The sequence below is a fragment of the Triturus cristatus genome, chromosome 11 (genome assembly GCF_964204655.1).
Source record: "Triturus cristatus chromosome 11, aTriCri1.1, whole genome shotgun sequence".
Taxonomy (NCBI): Eukaryota; Metazoa; Chordata; class Amphibia; order Caudata; family Salamandridae; genus Triturus; species Triturus cristatus.
Genome location: NC_140594.1, coordinates 228,582,291 through 228,600,141, shown reverse-complemented (window position 1 = coordinate 228,600,141; position 17,851 = coordinate 228,582,291). Strand labels below are relative to the sequence as shown.

Sequence of the window (17,851 nt, the reverse complement as noted above, 5' to 3'; positions counted from 1 at the left end):
CACCCCCACACTATGTGACCACACTCAATGCTCTCATCCTGCATTACTACTTGGCAATCGTGTCTCAGTAGTAGTTGATGAGTCTAAGAACTCGAAGTGAGTCACATCGTGTCGCCCAGTGCTTCCCCTTGGCTTAGGTGACAAGAGTTGCAGGTTAAAGGAATATTTGCTTCATGAGCCCAGGATTAGCCTCAGCACCAGCAGCAACCAGAACCAATGAGATAGATTAAGAACAGAGAGAGGTCAGAGACAGGTAAAAATTAAATTGGCTGCTGGGCACTCACTTTCCCCATCTGCTGAGTCTCTCTGAGGCAGAGGTAATTGGAGAAGAAGAAAGAGACCTGGAATCAAAACTAAGCTTCTATCACAGAACAGAGCAAGACTTTCTTGCAGAATTCTGGAAAACATGACAATTTTAAGTGGGTTTCTGCACCTTAGGGTGAGCACCTCACTACAAGTCATCATGGCCACTGTCTCCAGCAGTGGCGTAGCTAGAGCTTCTGGCGCCCGGGGTTATCCCTCAGATTGCCGCCCACGGCAGGTACCGGGGGGGTTGCTGGGGAAAAAGCCCGGCGAGCCCTTGAAAGAGGTCCAAGAGGCACTTGGTATAGCCCCTAATGGTTACCTCAATCATGCAAGTTACATGCACATACATGACACGGTCCAAGGCTACACACACCCGACAGTACAAAGGAGAACACATAGATTGTATGATCAATCTTGGGACTCCGAAAACTACATGTGACAACTATCAGAGAGCGTGAACGATCACCTGGTCAACCCCTCAGCACAAACGCAAACTTGCACATACATGACACTATTCGGGGATCTACACGATATTCAGTGACCAAACATGGCCCCCCCATTAAAGCAGTGTGGACGTGCACAAACGTGATGTGCTTCGGGGACCCAAAACCAACTTAACAGTGAAGAAGCCTGTGATTATTTCTCTTTCAAAACAGCAATTAATTATTCACAGGGAATGACTCACTGTGTGCCCTTAGAACTAAACTAAGCACAAAGGGGTCAGTCAGCTCTACAACCTTGCCAAAACAGACCAGATACACAACCCGCTCTGGTGGACCAAAGGCAACAAACAGGGGGTCGCGCCTTGTCATTACTTCTAAGCAGCAGCAGCAGCAACCAACTCCCTGGGAATGAAAAGACTTGACTTTCCTGACATAGAAGGTGGCGTGGGGCAGAGGAGTCAAAGGATTCTCTAAGGAGGTATTGCAAAAGATCTGACATGATTACGGAGTGCCGCCATCTTGATTAGCCACAACTTCCTGATGCGAAGGAGGGACTTCCTGTAAACCTCTACTAAAGCCTCTGTTACTTCTCGCTTGAAACTAGAGTGAGGAACAGGTACTATGAAATAATAAGCTACTTGTCAAACGATGGCACGTCCTCTCCAGATCATGTGTGTGCGTGTACATGCACACCCATGCTGCAGATACCCCTTTACTGCATCAGCTAACTTCCTCTCAGTGACTTAAAAGGGCTTTCCCGGCAGAAGACCACTGGTTGCAGTAGGCCTGGCGGATCGTTGATGTGAGCTAGACAAATGCTGATAACATAAAATAAAACGACGCATACACAGACAACAAGGAGTGCAGGAGGCTGTGCTGAGATTAAAGGTCATGCTTGGGCTTGGGTGGAAACACAATGTTCCATTCTGCTGAATTCTTTTACTTTTCACATCAAGTCAGAACTTTTACAGAAAGTTATGGGGAGCATAGCATCTGTATCCCCTATGTGCTAAAAGTATCCACAATGTAGAGCGGTAGACTTGTAGGGTGTTTTATCACGCTCCTAGGCGCATCCTTTCCCAGAGCCTGCCGTGATGTTAGAACATATACTCCCAGAATGGTTAGGCAGATGCATGGGCCAGACCCAGCATATGGATTGGGGTACAGAGGGTCGCATTAAATCAAAAGGGACTGAGAGAGGCATAGAATGCATGGCACTTGTAGAGACAGGGTTCATGACATTGAGACAGACCAAGGTATAGTACCGGGACAGACAGGGGAAGCTTTGTACTAAGACAGACGGAGAGACATAAAACAGAGACACAGTAGGGACACTAGAAAGGATACATAGCACTGGTACAGGAGAGTCACAATACTGAGAACAACAGGAAGACAGTGCTTAAACAGGGGGGTCATAGTACTGGGAACAACAGGGAGAAATAGTACTGAGACAGGGGAGTCATTGTACCGAAAACAACAAAGAGGCAAAATACTGAAACTCTGGAGTTATTGTACTGAGAATAAAAGGGAAACATAGTACAGAGACACAGATGAGTGGAACAAATAACATTGAGACCAACAGGGAGACATAGTAGAGAGAGACTGGGAATAGGGGAGACATAGCACTAAAACCAACAGGGAGGCATAGTACTGAAACAGGGGAGTCATAGTACAGAGACCAAGAGGGAGACAGAACACAGAAACTGGTGAGTCATGGTACAGAAACCAACATGTTGTAAATAATGCATAGAGGCAGCGGAGAGGTCAGAGACTTTGCACTGATACCAACAGACTGGAGCCAAATGGAGTCAACCGTGCAGCTTGGCTCTATGGTGCCAAAAAACATCCAGCTGATTATTGATATACAGAAGTTCATTTCATACAAGGCCTAGTGACTTTGTGAAATAACACACTGCTTTTTTGTTCTGACATTCTTGGCAGGACAAATTATTTTTAAAGGCAAAGTGCCAACCCGGTCATAATACGAAATTCTTATTAAGAATAAATAAAAAACAATGTTGATTGCATTATTTTGAAAATGCCAATAAAAATAAATAAAAATAAAATAAAAAAATGAATAAAAACAGAAATTATTTTGTCACGTGTAGGTGTTAATAATGATTGCAGTGTGCTTTACTGTAAACAACGCCCACAATAATAAAGTACAGCTACTTATTGACACAGGCAGGCACGAATAGTACAGCATAACTTTACGTCATAACGTTAGACATACTTCATCTCGATATCATGTATTATATAAACCTTATTTCTCATCTCCACATGCAGTACCTTCCCCATTTCAACTAAAATCATAAATGTACCAGTCTTAACTTTCTCATCGCTCTCACATTTACTCGCTCCTCAGGTCTTACTTCCCCCTCCCCCGTCACCAGCAATCACCTCCGCGCCCGGGACCGGTTCAGCAGGGCAGTCCATAATGAGCACTGTCGTTCCCAGGAGAAGTATTAGCATACATATTAATTGATCTTTCACAAAATGTAATGCTTGGGTTAGTATGACCGCCATATGGGACTTATTTAAAGATACGCACGTATGTAGGCATATATTTAACACAGGGCCTAATCTTAATATGGCGGATGGACGAGTCTCACTAAAATAAACACATGTACGAATAAATCGTATCGCATGTTGAGTGATGGTATGAATACGAGTCATGTTTCAAAATGGCGATATTTACATAATTAGTGACGAAACAGAAGACAGCCGTAACAAGGTGAGCAAAAGTCGAGTGCGCGCCACTAATAGGGGATTTGTGAGCTTTCTTTGAGTGCGTATTTACCTTACCTCTCCTGTAGACTCCACAGGGGTGGCAGGCTCCTACCGTAGGGGTTCTGTAAATCACCCAGCACTCCCCTGCCGATACTCCACTCAGTCCAGAGAGCGCATGGTGGTGGGACGCGTCAGCAGAGCGCGGGGGCTGGCCAAAAATAATGCCTAGGGCCGTCATTGGTAGCACTTTTGCGTGCTACAAGATTGACGGCCCTGGGACCCACAAACACGGTACGCCGCACACCGCACCATCACCATCACTATGCTAGGTGGTGCGTGCGTGCGCTGCAGCATTTGCAGGCAGGTGCACTTGCACTTCCATAACTGCACGGCAGGTGTGCAGACAGTGCTGCTCAGCGACAGACCGACAGATTCACAGACGCACATGTGGTGTAGGAGGTGGGTGGTGAGTTGGTGTATGTCAGTGTCCCCAAATAATAAAGGCCGCCGGCTGCCGCCACACCCAAAATAGTGCCGCCTGCGGCGAACCGGACCACCGCCCCCCCCAGCTATGTCACTGGTCTCCAGTCCTGGACTTTTGATTTACCTAATGCATTCTGGTTGTTGTAGTCTTGATTTACCTTCACTGAACTAACTGGACTAATACAAATGAAACCTATGATTTGTATGTGAAAAGCACAGGACTAAAAAGTTCACCCTGGTGCAACTCCAGTAACCACCCCATGCCTCTCGCACACCCAACTCTCACACATCTGGGGAAAAAAAGTCTACTTTTGTATGAGCAGTGTGCTCAGCTGCACCACTTCTGTCACACTTGACATTAGCAGTGGAGTACAGCTGCTTGCTGACGTCCTTCCTGCCTCTCTACTCAGCTGGTACCCCGCTAGGAGAGCTGCTGCAAACACCGGCATACACATAAATATTTAACAATATGCCTACATACAGAGAAATATGACAAAGGTGGTGTAATCATTTGTGTATTCATACCTTTCCTCGTTGTGACCACAAGGGCGGATCCAATTGTCCATGAGGAAGAAGACCGTTTTCCAGGCAAGACAGAAACTGAAGAAGATGTCCACCTCTTGGAAACCGAAGAGGAGGTCTCTGTATTCCATCTTGACTCACTAAAACTACTGTTCCACCACTGTCTACTATTATCAGAAAAAACAGAAAAACATTAAGTGTTTTAAAAGGCTACAATTGAAGAATGCATTCAGTTTTACCAATACTACTGACCGTTTTTTTCTTATATACATAATATTGATAAATACAATAGTATTATCAACGGGCATATAGTAAAAACAGCTACATTGCAAACTTAAAGGTGACAAAGGCTTGGTACTTTTCATGCAACAAGTTAAACTTTGTTTATATGTACAAGTTACCTACCATCATCATCAAAATACTTTATTCGATTCTAGTGAGCAATAAAAGTTTGCATCAAATCAAACACATTACAATGCACAAGAATAAATAGCATGTTAAAATCCTTTAAAATACTTAAGAATTAAAAGACAACAATAGTAGGATAAATGACTTAGTATTTGTTTCGAATCCTCAGTGCACTTAAAATAAAATTAATCGCAGCATGAATAACATCTATACTTCCCAGAAGGTATAACTAAGCCAAGGCCAACTCGTGAGACCTAGTATCCAGTGCTTGTAGCTAAAAATAAGGAGAAAAAAACACTTGCTTATCCCCGCGCCTCTCCACTGTCTCTCCTCGCGCCAGGAACGGAACAGAACGCACACAGGCTCCCCTAACCAATCACAATGCAGCAGCGCAGCGTTGTGATTGGTCGGAGCGCTGTGTTTCGGCGCTCAGCCAGGGAATAGGAGCCTGGGCATATTCTCCACCCAGGCTGTAATGCAGCCTGAGTGGAGAACATGCAAAGTGCGCATGAATGTTTAGCAGACCTGAGAAGGCATGCCAAACATTCATGCACACTTACAGAGTGTGTCCACCACTCTTCTCCCTGCTCTGAGAGCGGAGCAGCTCCACACCGAAAAGCTGCCGCACCAGGAACAAATAAAATGATGATAACGTGGAGCTATTATCAGTTTATTTTTCCTTTATTTCACTGCTAAAAAGCAGTGGGGTGACCCACCTCTGCCTTAGCGGAGGAGCTGCCGATGGTTTTAAGGCGAAACCTGATCAATAAAAATGTCTGCATCACATGCAATATTATCTGCAAGTAAAGTGCGGGATGTGCTGGAGATTCTTGAAGGTGCGCTCCTGACCCACTGCATCTATTCACCATTCAGGTTGAATGAACACATTGGTAGAAGAGCTCTTTGACTCTGCCAGGTGAGATATTAGTAAAGCTGACTGGGTTGGAAAAGTATGCTGGGGTGCCAGCCTAGCAAAGCTGAGTTTGATAAATGTGAGCTATGGAATATCTAAGCACTTATTCAGAGTCATAATGTCAGTCAGTATCATCCTACGGAGATGTGGCTGTGGGTTTTTCCAAATCCTGAGCCAGAGTAACAAAAGCTGTAGTTTAATGTGATCTTCTAAAAGGCCCTGCCTGACTTCATTGTGGCAGAAAGATACAGAAGTAGATTGCTGCACTGCCAGCAACCTTCTTATAAACTTGCTTTCAATTATTTGGAGAGTTGCAGTTAATGTAGCCCCATAAAACAGCACCAAAAGAAGCAACTGTCAAACAATTACTTTTAAAAACACATAGCAGTTATTTTGCTAGCTTGTGCCCCAATCCTTAAAAAAACTAAAAACAGTGTCAACTGCTCTTTGAAATGCCAAAGCTCTAACATTCAATAAAAATGAAATCAACTGGCACTCCCAGGTACACAAAATGAGGAGTTGTTTCTAATTGCTTCGCCCCCAAGCAGACATTTCCTGGTTGTGGCTAACTTTGGGCGCCATTTCAATATAAAAGATTTGGTGTGATTTGTCTTAAGTCCCGAAATGTCGATAAAACAATTAAAGGCATCAAACAAAGAGTGTAGGCCATTGGCTGTTCTCACTATGAGGATCACATCATCTGTACACTGGGACATGGAGGTAATTAGCCCTAGCAATCCCTTTCCCTACTTTGCACAAGTGATCTCCAAGGCACCCTTGTCTAACCCCAGCTACAAAGGGGCACTCTTTTGTTAAATCCACATTCCTGCTGTATCAAATTCTAGCTGTGGTGTGCATGTGGAGCCTACATAGAAGGATAATAATTGCACTATTAATACCCACTTGTGTCATTATTAATGATAGTGTAGATCGATCCACTTTGTCAAATGCACATGGTAAGTCCATGAAGGCTAGGTGGACACAGCCTTTTTTTGCCTTTGTACATTTTGTAACTATAAGAGATAAATTCAGGGACTGTACTACAGCTCCTAGGCCTGGGCAGAACCCGAACTGGAGTTCCAAAAGCTCTGGGGTCTCAGATGCCCAACGTTTCAATTTAGCCAAGATTACCCTACCCAGGATCTTTACTGTGCTGTCTAGGAGGGAGATATTGTGGTAACAGTGGGGTTGACTCTTGTTCCCCGTTTTAAAGATGGGCACGAGGATAGCCTCCTGCCATGTCTTAACTAGGGGGCCTACAATTGAACATCTTATGACATTTGTTATTAGTGGAGCCCGAAACTGCAGAAGAGAATTAAAAAGATATGATGGAATTCTATCAGGTCCTGGGTCTCTCTCTGAGGGACTACAATCAATAGCTAGGATGACATCTGACACCTCAATGGACCTACTCAAAGGTATGCACCATTCAGATGACAAAGAGCTGTAGGGACCAAGACCATGTTAACAGTCTGGGCCAAAAACTTTTGAAGCTGGTTGTGGACTAAACTCGAGGAGGCCAGAGAGGGAAAGGCAAGTTCACAATATTTTTATTGGATCCCAAGAAAAAAATGCAATAAATCAATATGTCTTTGCTCCTTAACGTCAGGGGCCCAGGGGGAAGTTGAACGTGTGAGTCTTCCTGCTCTTCCGTCAGGTGAAGGCCGTCACTCCCAAAGCACGAAAGAGGAAAAAAAAGAAAAGAAAGAAAAAATGTATTTAGAACAGGATCACGTATATTAGCAGTGTAGTGGGAAAAGGGAGTGAGGAAGAAGCACCCGGACCGTCACCGTGTGGATTGTTGAACAGGGTAAGGAACCCTGGAATTACCGGAGCCCTCCCTCCACCCTTGCCGGATGGCCTGGCGAGGTACTGATGTTTTTTTTAGAAAACCACCTACGAACCCTGGCACGTACCACAGGGAGCCACGCACCTCCTGGGGCGTGACTGGCGTTGTCGCGGTACCGGAAAGGGTCCGGATCCCTCTCTCATGGATGTTCCCGGTTCCCCCGCTCCGCGTCCGGATCTTCCTCGTGGCGGTCCCTCCAGGTCCTTGGAAGTCTCTTGTGGTCTGGCGCTTCGGTCTTGGACGCTCCCCGCGGCGTGGCGGTTGGACTCCCCAGATAGTTCCCGAGGTCTCCGATGTCTTCTTCAGTCCGTATCTCCGGCACAGCAGCGTACTCTCGGATTCCTGTACTGGCTTCAAATAGCGGCTCTTCCTCATACGTCACCCTGGTGGGATCAGGTGACGAGGACATATGGGGGAGTTACGTCATCGGAGAGATGACCGGAATTAAAGGGGCCGCTGGCTTCCAAGTAATGTGATGTTCTCGGGGACTGTAAAGAAAAAACAGGAGAAAGATGAGGGGATATTTGTCCGTCGTCTTCTCCCTGAAGGGGCGTCTCGTGACACACCCCTCCCCTAGACAGTTCACGTTCGGGGAACTGTGAGACCTGGGACAAGAAATCAGCATTAGCATTAGAACTACCCTTCCTGTGTTTCACCACAAAGGAGAAGGGCTGGAGGAAGAGGAACCAACAAAGGACCCTGGGGTTATTACCCTTGTTACGAGCTAACCATTGGAGTGGAGCATGATCTGTATAAAGGAAGAACGGGGCACCCTCTAGGTAGTAGCGTATCTTTTCCACCGCCCACTTCACCGCCAGGCATTCCTTCTCAATGATAGCGTAGTTATTTTTCACGCTGGAAGAGCTGACGACTAATAAAGGCAACGTTCGCTCACTACCGTCACTTGTCACCTGGGACAAGACCGCCCCCAACCCTGTGTCAGATGCGTTTGTCTGGAGAATGAAAGGACGCAAGAAGTCGGGGGAGATCAACACAGGACTAGATGTTATAGCTGTTTTCAGATCCCGAAAAGCCTGGAGAGCTGTCGGAGACGGCGAGAGGAGGTCTTTCACTTTTACTCCTTTCGGGAGGAGATCTGTTAGGGGGGTTGCAATCTGGGAGTAGTGGGGAATAAACCTTCGGTAATATCCCAATAAGCCTAGAAATGCCCTGACCCCTTTTTTTGTCGTGGGGAATGGGGTGTTAGTGACTGCCTTGATTTACTCCTGTTGGGGCTCGATCACCCTGTTTCCTAGAAGATAACCAAGGTAGCGGACTCTATGATAGGCTACTCTAGACTTCTTGGAATTGATATGCAATCCCGCGTCCTGTAGGGCGCTGAATACTGCCTGGCAGTGTAGAAGGTGGTGTTCCCAGTCTGGACTATAGATGATGATGATATCGTCCAGGTAAGCAGACGAGTAACTCTGATGTTGTCTCAATACTATGTCCATTACCCGTTGAAAAGTAGCAGGAGCCCCATGTAGCCCAAAAGGGAGGACAGTGAATTCGTATAGACCAGAAGGAGTGGAAAATGCGGTTTTGTGCTGATCTTTTGGAGAGAGATGCACCTGCCAATACCCCTTGGTTACATCCAAAGTTGCTATATATTTGGCCTCTCCTAACCTTTTTGTAGTTCGTCTACTCTAGGCAGGGGGTAAGAGTCAAATTGCGTGATGGAATTGACTGCTCTGAAGTCTATACAAAATCAGACAGACCCATCGGGCTTGGGTACAAGAACTACTGGGGAGGACCAATCGCTCTTGAGGGCCTTATAATGCCTGCAGTAAGCATGTTCTGTATCTCGGTTTCTATGGTTGCTCTACGTGCAGCCGGGATACGGTATGGGCGTTGTCTTATAATTTTCCCAGGTACGGAGGGTATGGTATGTTCAACCAAATGGGTCCGACCGGGCACATTTGAGAAGATGGAAGAGAAAGTAGACAACAGAGCCTGTAATGTCTCGATTTGCTCTATTTGCAGACTATTGTTTATATCAAGTGATAGGATAGTGGTCAGGGGTGTTATAGGTTTTGTGGTCAACAATACATTAGTTTTAGGGGGAGTACCTAACCCTTTTTTTAGCAGGTTTATATGAAAAATCTGGGTCGTGTTTTTGGATAGGCGTAGACGATAGGTAGTTAACCCGATTTTCTCCACGATTTCATAAAGTCCTTTCCATTCTGCTCGGTGTTTAGGAAGAGATGACGGCAGGAGGACCAAGACCCAGTCGTGTGTCTGGAGATGCCGCCATTTTTATCCCTTATCATAAAACGTTTGTTGTCGCTGTTGTGCTTTTTCAAGGTTGGTATGGGCAAACTCCCTCAACTTAGACAACCGTGACCTCAATCCTTTTGTGTGTTTCTTTTTCCCAGGCTTCCTTGGTCATCTCCAGGAGAGTACGCTGTTGTCTACCGTAAGGGAGCTCGAACGGAGAGAAACCAAGACTGCTTTGTTTCTGGCAACGGATAACAAATAATTCTAAGGGTAACAGGGCATCCCAGTCGGGGCCTTCAGCCGTCATCATTTTTTTTAATGTGAGCTTGATGATACCATTGTAAAGTTCGCACAACCCGTCTGTTTGCAGGTGATATACTGAGGCCCTGATTTGTGAGATATCTAAACTTTTACATACTTGGGCCATTAGCTTTGAAACGAACGAGGTGCCTTGGTCTGTAAGGATCTCGTGGGGGAAGCAGACACAAGAGAATAACTCCACCAACTTCTCACAGATAGACGTTGTGTTGGGGGTTCTTAGGGGAAAAGCTTTGGGGTAGCGAGTGGCATAGTCGAGCACGTACTGATTACCCTTTCGTGATTTAGGTAATGGGCCAATGAGGTCCATTCCGACACGGCCAAATGGTTTGCCTATGATGGATAAAGGCTGTAAAGGGACGGCGGGTGGGCGATAGGGATTTTTTTCCGGACACACTTCGCATTCGTGACAGTACTTGGAAATGTGTGCATATATGACTGGCCAATAGAAGTGTTCAAGGATTGTCTGGCTAGTCTTTTGGGCTCCGACATGACCTGCAACTAGGTGACTATGCACAAAAAACATGACCTGTTCTCTAAAGCTTTTGGGCACAATCAGTTGTTTCGTGGCATTCTGGGCGCCTACTCTGTACAGAAGATCATTCTCAATGACAAAGGCAGGATAGGAGGTAAGGTTCTGTGAGGCCTGTTGCCACGTGGGTTGGAGAGTGGGGTCGTTTTTTTGCGCATACCGAAAACTCCTGTCCTTCTACCAGGGGGCTTGACTAATGAGTACATCGGATCTATTAGGGGTCTTTTTGATTTTCTTATGGAGTAATTCCATGAATTCAGGATGATCGGTGCCTAAGGAATATGCTACTTACCAGTATGCATCTGTTCTTGGCATGTAGAGCTGCAGAGTTGTACACTTAGCATAGATCGCCATCTGGTGTTGGGCCCGGATGTTTGCAGTTTGCAGTTTGTTTTTGTTCTTTGGACAGTCTTTGGAAGTCACGAGTTTGGTGACTCCTCCTTCGGTCCGTACTGCGCATGGGCTTCGGCTCCATCCTCAGATTGTTTTTCGCCAACAGGGAAATGATGGAGCGTAGTAATAACAGTGAGAAACCCATGTGTGTTGTATCTAAATAAGATGGACTGGAACGGATACAGGTAGCCGGGGAGGTGGGTGGGCGTGTACAACTCTGCAGCTCTACATGCCAAGAACAGATGCATACTGGTAAGTAGCATATTCCGTTCGAGGCATATGAGCTGCAGATTGTACACTTAGCATAGATTATATAGCAGTACCCAACCTTAGCGGCGACCACCGTTATCCGTTGCAGTGGTTTGAAAAAGTGTCTTTAGTACAGCCTGGCCCACACTAGCTTGCTGCTTGGAATGCACATCTACACAGTAATGTTTTGTGAAGGTGTGTGGTGTTGACCATGTGGCTGCTTTGCAGATGTCATCTAAGGGTATGTTCCCTAGAAAAGCCATCGAAGCCCCTAACTTTCTAGTAGAGTGGGCTTTAGGTGGAACAGATAATGTTCTTTTTGCCTTTTGATAGCAAATTTGTATGCACTTTACAATCCACCTAGCTATCCCTGATTTAGAGATGGGGTTGCCTTGATGTGGTGGAGAGAAGGAAACGAACAATTGTTTAGTCTTCCTGAAAGGTTGCGTTCTTTGTATGTAGTACAGCAAAGCCCTCTTAACATCAAGTGTGTGTAAGGCTCTTTCTGCAACAGATTGAGGTTGCGAGAAAAAGACAGGTAATTCCACCGATTGATTGAGATGGAAGGGGGAAATGACCTTGGGCAGAAACTTCGGATTTGTACGAAGTATGACCTTGCTGTGATGTATTTGTAAGTAGGGTTCCTGTATAGTGAACGCTTGTATTTCGCCAACCCTTCTAAGGGAAGTGATAGCTACGAGAAAAGCTGTTTTCCAGGTGAGGAACTGTAGCTCGCATTTATGCATTGGTTCGAAGGGTGGACCCATTAGCCGTGTAAGAACTACATTTAGATTCCATACAGGGGAAGGTGGTGCCCTGGGAGGAATTACTCGTTTAAGGCCTTCCATAAAGGCTTTAATAGCGGGCACTCTGAACAGTGATAAATGCTGTCTGTTTTGTAGATAAGCAGCAATCGCTGCTAGGTGTAGGCGTATGGATGAATATGCCAGGTTACACCTGTGAAGATGGAGCAGATAGCATATGATGTGCTGTATGGATGCATCTAAAGGGTTGATGGTATTGTTACGGCAGTAAATTACAAATCTTTTCCACTTTGCGGAATAGCATGCTCTAGTGGTAGGACGTCTGGCTTCCATGATGATGTTCATGCAATCAGGGGGAAGGTTAAGGTATCCAAATTCTAAGATTTCAGGAGCCAGATCGCAAGGTTGAGCTGAGCTGGGTCCGGGTGCCTGATTTCTCCATGGTTCTGGGTTAGGAGGCATGGGGACAGGTGCAGTTTTTGATGTGGTACCACCGATAGCTGTAGTAGTGTGGTGTACCACGGCTGCCTGGCCCATGTTGGAGCTACTAGAATGAGTGTGAGGGAGTGTTGCTGTAGCTTCCTTACCACTAATGGAATTAGTGGGAGAGGTGGAAAGGCGTATGCAAATCTGCCTGACCAGTTCATCCATATCGCATTGCCCTTGGACAATGGGTGTGGGTATCTGGCGGCGAAGTTTGGGCATTTTTTGTTTTCGTGGGTGGCGAAGAGGTCTATCTGAGGATGCCCCCACTGTTGGAAGAATGGGTGAAGAACTTGTGGATGCAGTTCCCATTCGTGTAGTTGTTGCGTTTGTCTGCTGAGCAGATCTGCCATGGTGTTTTGTACGCCTGGAACGTGCTGTGCCAGGAGAAAGATGTTTTGGGGAATTGCCCATCTCCATATGCTCTGGGCTAAGCGGGAGAGCTGGGGAGAGTGTGCCCCCCCCTGTTTTTGGATATAATACATTGCAGTCATGTTGTCTGTGCGAATGAGGACTGCTTTGCCCGAAATCTGTTTTTGAAAGGATTTTAGGGCTAGAAAGATCGCCAAGAGCTCCAGATGGTTGATGTGGAGCGATTTTTGCGGTGGCGTCCATAGACCTTGCATTGTGAGGTGTAAGAGGTGCGCTCCCCAGCCGGAGAGCGATGCGTCCGCTGTTAGAATCACCTGAGGAACCGGGTCCAGGAAAGGCCGCCCTTTGGAAAGGTTTGTGGTGTTCCACCACTGCAGAGAGTGATGGGTGCGGCCGTCCACCAACACCAGATCCGTCAGCTGACCCTGGGCCTGGTTCCACTGTCGTGCTAGGCACTCTTGTAGTGGACGCATGTGGAGTCTTGCATGGGGCACTATGAAAATGCAAGACGCCATCATTCCTATGAGCTTCATAAACACTCTTGCTGGAAGAGAGTGTTGAGGAAGGAATGTTTTGCGCAAGGCTTGTATGCTTGCGATCCTGGCTGAGTTTGGATAGGCAATACCTTTGGAGGTGTCTATAGTTGTCCCGAGATATTGCTTTGTGTGAGATGGTAGGAGGTGGGACTTTTGGTAGTTCACCGTAAAACCTAGCCGGTGGAGAAGTTGAATGGTGCTGTTGGTATGTTGCACACATTGGTTGTAGGACGTGGCTTTTATGAGCCAGTCGTCTAGGTAAGGGAAGACGTGAATATGTTGACGCCTGAGGTGTGCTGCTACAACTGCTAGGCATTTGGTAAACACCCGTGGTGCGGTGGTGACCCCGAAGGGGAGAACCGTGAATTGGTAATGCTGACCGTCCACCACGAACCTGAGGTACTTCCTGTGAGAAGGGTGTATTGGAATGTGAAAGTATGCGTCCTTCAGATCCAAGGTAGTGAGAAAGTCTCCCTGACAGAGGAGCGGGAGGACTTGTTGTAGGGTGACCATGTGGAAATGGTCTGAATGTATGTACGCATTTAGAGGCCGGAGGTCCAGAATGGGCCTCAGGGTCCCGTCTTTCTTTGGTATAAGGAAATACAGGGAGTAGACCCCTAGATTTTGCTGATTGACGGGGACCTGTTCTATAGCGTGTTTTTGGAGGAGGGAGAGCACCTCCTGTTTGAGCAGTGTGGAATGTTCTTGAGACATTGGACGGTGCCTTGGTGGGATATTGGGTGGGGTAGATGTTGGTTCACCCATTTGTCCGATGTTATGGATTCCCATGCGTGGATAAAGTTTTGTAGTCTGCCCCCGACCGGAGTGGGATGGTCTGGGGGGAGTGTAGGGAAGTCATTGTGCGGGCGGGGTGGCAGAACGGGTGGTGTTAGTTTTGCCCCTGCCCTTATTGTTGTTGCCTCTGTAACCACCCCTTTGGTAGCCCTTTGAAAAGGTATTTTGAGGAGGGGACTTGTAGGAGGTAGAGGCGTTATCGGTGGAGTAGCCTCTGCCTGCGCTACGAAAGGATGAGCGTCGAAAGGAGCGTTTAGGGGCCTGTGATTGGAGTGCCCCCATAGACTTTGCTGTGTCTGTGTCCTTTTTCATCTTTTCTAATGCTTCGTCCACCTTTGGCCCAAAGAGAGTTTGTTGGTCAAAGGGGTGGTTTAGTATGGACGCCTGGACTTCAGGCTTGAACCCTGAGATCCTCAGCCAGGCATGGCGACGAAGCAGGACGCTGGTATTTATGGCTCTAGAAGCGGTGTCGGCTGCATCGAGGGCACACTTAATGGAGGTGTTTGTAATTAGTTTACCCTCCTGTATCAGGTCATGAGCCTTGCGTTTGTGTTTTTCGGGGAGATGCTGCATAAGAGCCTCAAGCTCGTCGTAGTGTGCTCTGTCATAGCGCGCAAGTAGCGCTTGTGTATTTGCACATGTTTGCAGCTTGGGAGGCGGTGCGCTTGCCAGATGCGTCTAGAAGTTTGGATTCCTTATCTGGCGGTGGGGCTACTCCTGAGGACTGGGAGTTAGCCCGCTTTCTAGCTGTGGACACAACTAGGGAATCTAAGGGAGCAGGGCCCTTAATGTATGCAGGGTCTGTGGGTGCCGCCTTGTACTTCTTTTCTATTCGAGGGTTCAATACCCTGGCCCTGACAGGGTCTTTGAACACCTCTGCAGCATGCTTGGTGACACCTTTAAGCATGGGCAAGATAGACGTGGACTTGTCCTGAATGTCAAATGTGTCCAGTAGGAAGTCGTCTTCCACTGGTTCACTAAGCATTTCCACCCCATGGTAGTGTGCTGCTCTCTGCACTAAGTGATGAAACCCTAAGGAGTCCTCAGGGGGAGACGGCCTGGATGGGTATAGGTCGTCCTGAGGCATATCTGGTATGTCAGGGTTGTGGTAGTCTTCCCATGGGTCAGGGGTCCCCGGTGGAGTGGGGTCCATTGGGGCGTCCGCCGGGTCATAATCTGGATCCCCCGTAATCCGGATCTGGGGACGGGGTCGGGGAGCGATGAGGTAAGGGTGGCGGAGACCTGGGGGGGGGAGGGGGTGGAGGAGGTGGAGGAGGCAGAGGAGGAGGTAGTGGGGAGGGTACTCTGAGAGGAGAAGTAGCAGAGTCCTTCCGCTTGGGTGGTGGAGGAGGAGCCGGTGTGTCAAGACGTCTTTTCTTGACAATTAAAGTCAGTAGCCCAGTCTTTGGATCTTTAGATAGAGTCTTTTGCAAAGGGTCTGGTGTAAAGAGGTCCAGTGGCACCGAATCGTCCGCTGGCGCCGATGTTTTCGGGGCCGAGGGTTTCGATGGTTTCTGTGCGCCATGCTTTTTTGGAACCCCCGGTTTTTTCGGCGTCGAAGGAGTTTTCGGCGCCGGAGCGTCGGTGCCGACAGATTTGTGTTTGTGTTTTGTCGGCACCGAGAGTCCAGGCTTCGGCACCGGTGGCTTCGGAGTCGAGCTGGGTGTCACTTTCTTCAGTGCCGGATGGGGTTTATCGGCACCAGCCATCGGCTGGCTCGAGCCCGAGCTGCCGTGAGACTTGTGAGGCTTCGACACCGGGCCCGAAGGTGGGGTGATAGAAGCTGTGTGCTTGGTTTTACCCAGGTCTGCAGGCGAGGGTGTAACCTGAGTCTCTTTGGTTTTGGGCGCGGGGGTGGGAGGGGGTACAGTACTCACGACCCGCTGCGCCGGTGTGATGTCCTCCACGTCGGAGTCGTCGGCCTCGGAAGCGCTGACGACGTCGTCCTCCTGCTCGGCGTGTAGTTGCCCCGAAGCTTCGGCGTCGTCTCCGAAGATGTCCGGTGGAGCTGCGGTCGATGAGTGCGCCATGGTGCGTCGAGCTCTTCGATCCCGGATGGTCTTTTTTGATCGAAAAGACTTACAGGCGGGGCAGTCTCTAGCCTCGTGTTCTGGAGAGAGGCAAAGGTTACACACCTGATGGAGGTCGGTGTGGGGAAATTTAGACCCACATTTTGGGCACCTTTTGAACGGAGTCCTTTCCATCGGCCGGGACCGGAGTCGAGGAGGGCCCGAAGGCCGGTGCCGATGTACGGGATGGAGAAAAGTGCCGCTTCGAGAGATGAAGATTTAGATGAAGAAACTCGAAGAACGAGGATTTTCCGTCGAGGCTGGAACCGTAGAAGTTCGAAGCCGGAGCACGAAGTATCACATCCGAGCCCGATGGCGGAAAAAAACAATCTGAGGATGGAGCCGAAGCCCATGCGCAGTACGGACCGAAGGAGGAGTCACCAAACTCGTGACTTCCAAAGACTGTCCAAAGAACAAAAACAAACTGCAAACATCCGGGCCCAACACCAGATGGCGATCTATGCTAAGTGTACAATCTACAGCTCATATGCCTCGAACAATAAGCTTCTCAGGGAGGTTGGGTAAAACGCCTAAGACTGCATGTAGGTCCCTTCCATCGGGCAGCCTTACTTTCACCTGCGCAGCTGGATACGCCTTTACGTCCCCGTGCACACATTTGATGGGTATCATTCGTGGGGGATGATATCTTTTGGCCTGATGAGAGTACTCTGAATGACTGACTGTCTTCAACCCGAGTCAAGGAGTACTTTCACACAGACCCCATCCAGGACCAAACTTACATAATACCCCGTGCCGAACACCTCCGTATATAGGACATGCCGAGGTAAATAGTTTATGTCCATTGGTTCCTCTGAAGTCTTCTTTGACGAACAGAAGCGGGCTATATGGCCCCATGCACCGCATTCGAAACACTGTGGTCTCTTCCCAGACATGACCTCAGGTTTAGGGAGTCGGGGTTTAGCGGTCTCCGGCACTATTCTGGGTATCTTTTTGTCCTGTTTTCCTACACCTGGACGTGGTTTGTTCTCCCCCTCCCAGACTGTGCTCCGTGGTTGTGCTCGGGAATACGTGGTTGCAATTTCTATCGCTTGTTCAAGGGTAAGACCGGTATGCTGTTTTAACCACCTTTGTGTGGAATAAGGCAAGGCATCCAAGAATTGCTCAAGATAGATCATGGCCATAATTTCGTCTTTGGTGTGGTTTTGAGGTCTTAACCATTTATCTGCTGCGGATTTCAATTTATGAAATAAGGTTTTCGGAGTATCCCCAGGTTTTCCTCTTTCTTTTCTAAAACGTGTTCTATATGCCTCGGCGTCTAGACCTAGGTGGTCCAGAATAATCCCCTTTATTTCGGTACATGAGGAAGTGCCCATGGTGTTGGCCACCTGATAGGCCTCTTGGGCCTCTCCAGTCAACAACAGGGCTAAGAAAAAGGGCTATTTGACTTCTGGGCAACCCAAGGCACGGGCTGCCCGTTCGAAATTGAGGAGAAATGAGTCAGGATCCTC

General features: G+C 47.8%; 1 protein-coding gene across 2 annotated transcripts in view; it reads right to left on the bottom strand.

Annotated features, from left to right (window-relative positions):
- The window catches only part of SGSM1 (small G protein signaling modulator 1), a 1,300,548-nt gene that overhangs the window by 440,032 nt on the left and 842,665 nt on the right, over positions 1-17,851 (bottom strand). For both annotated transcript variants that reach the window (XM_085636109.1, XM_085636110.1), the window contains exon 11: positions 4,488-4,651. In XM_085636109.1, the coding sequence (XP_085492235.1) occupies positions 4,488-4,651 (164 nt within the window). The remainder of the gene's footprint in view (positions 1-4,487; positions 4,652-17,851) is intronic.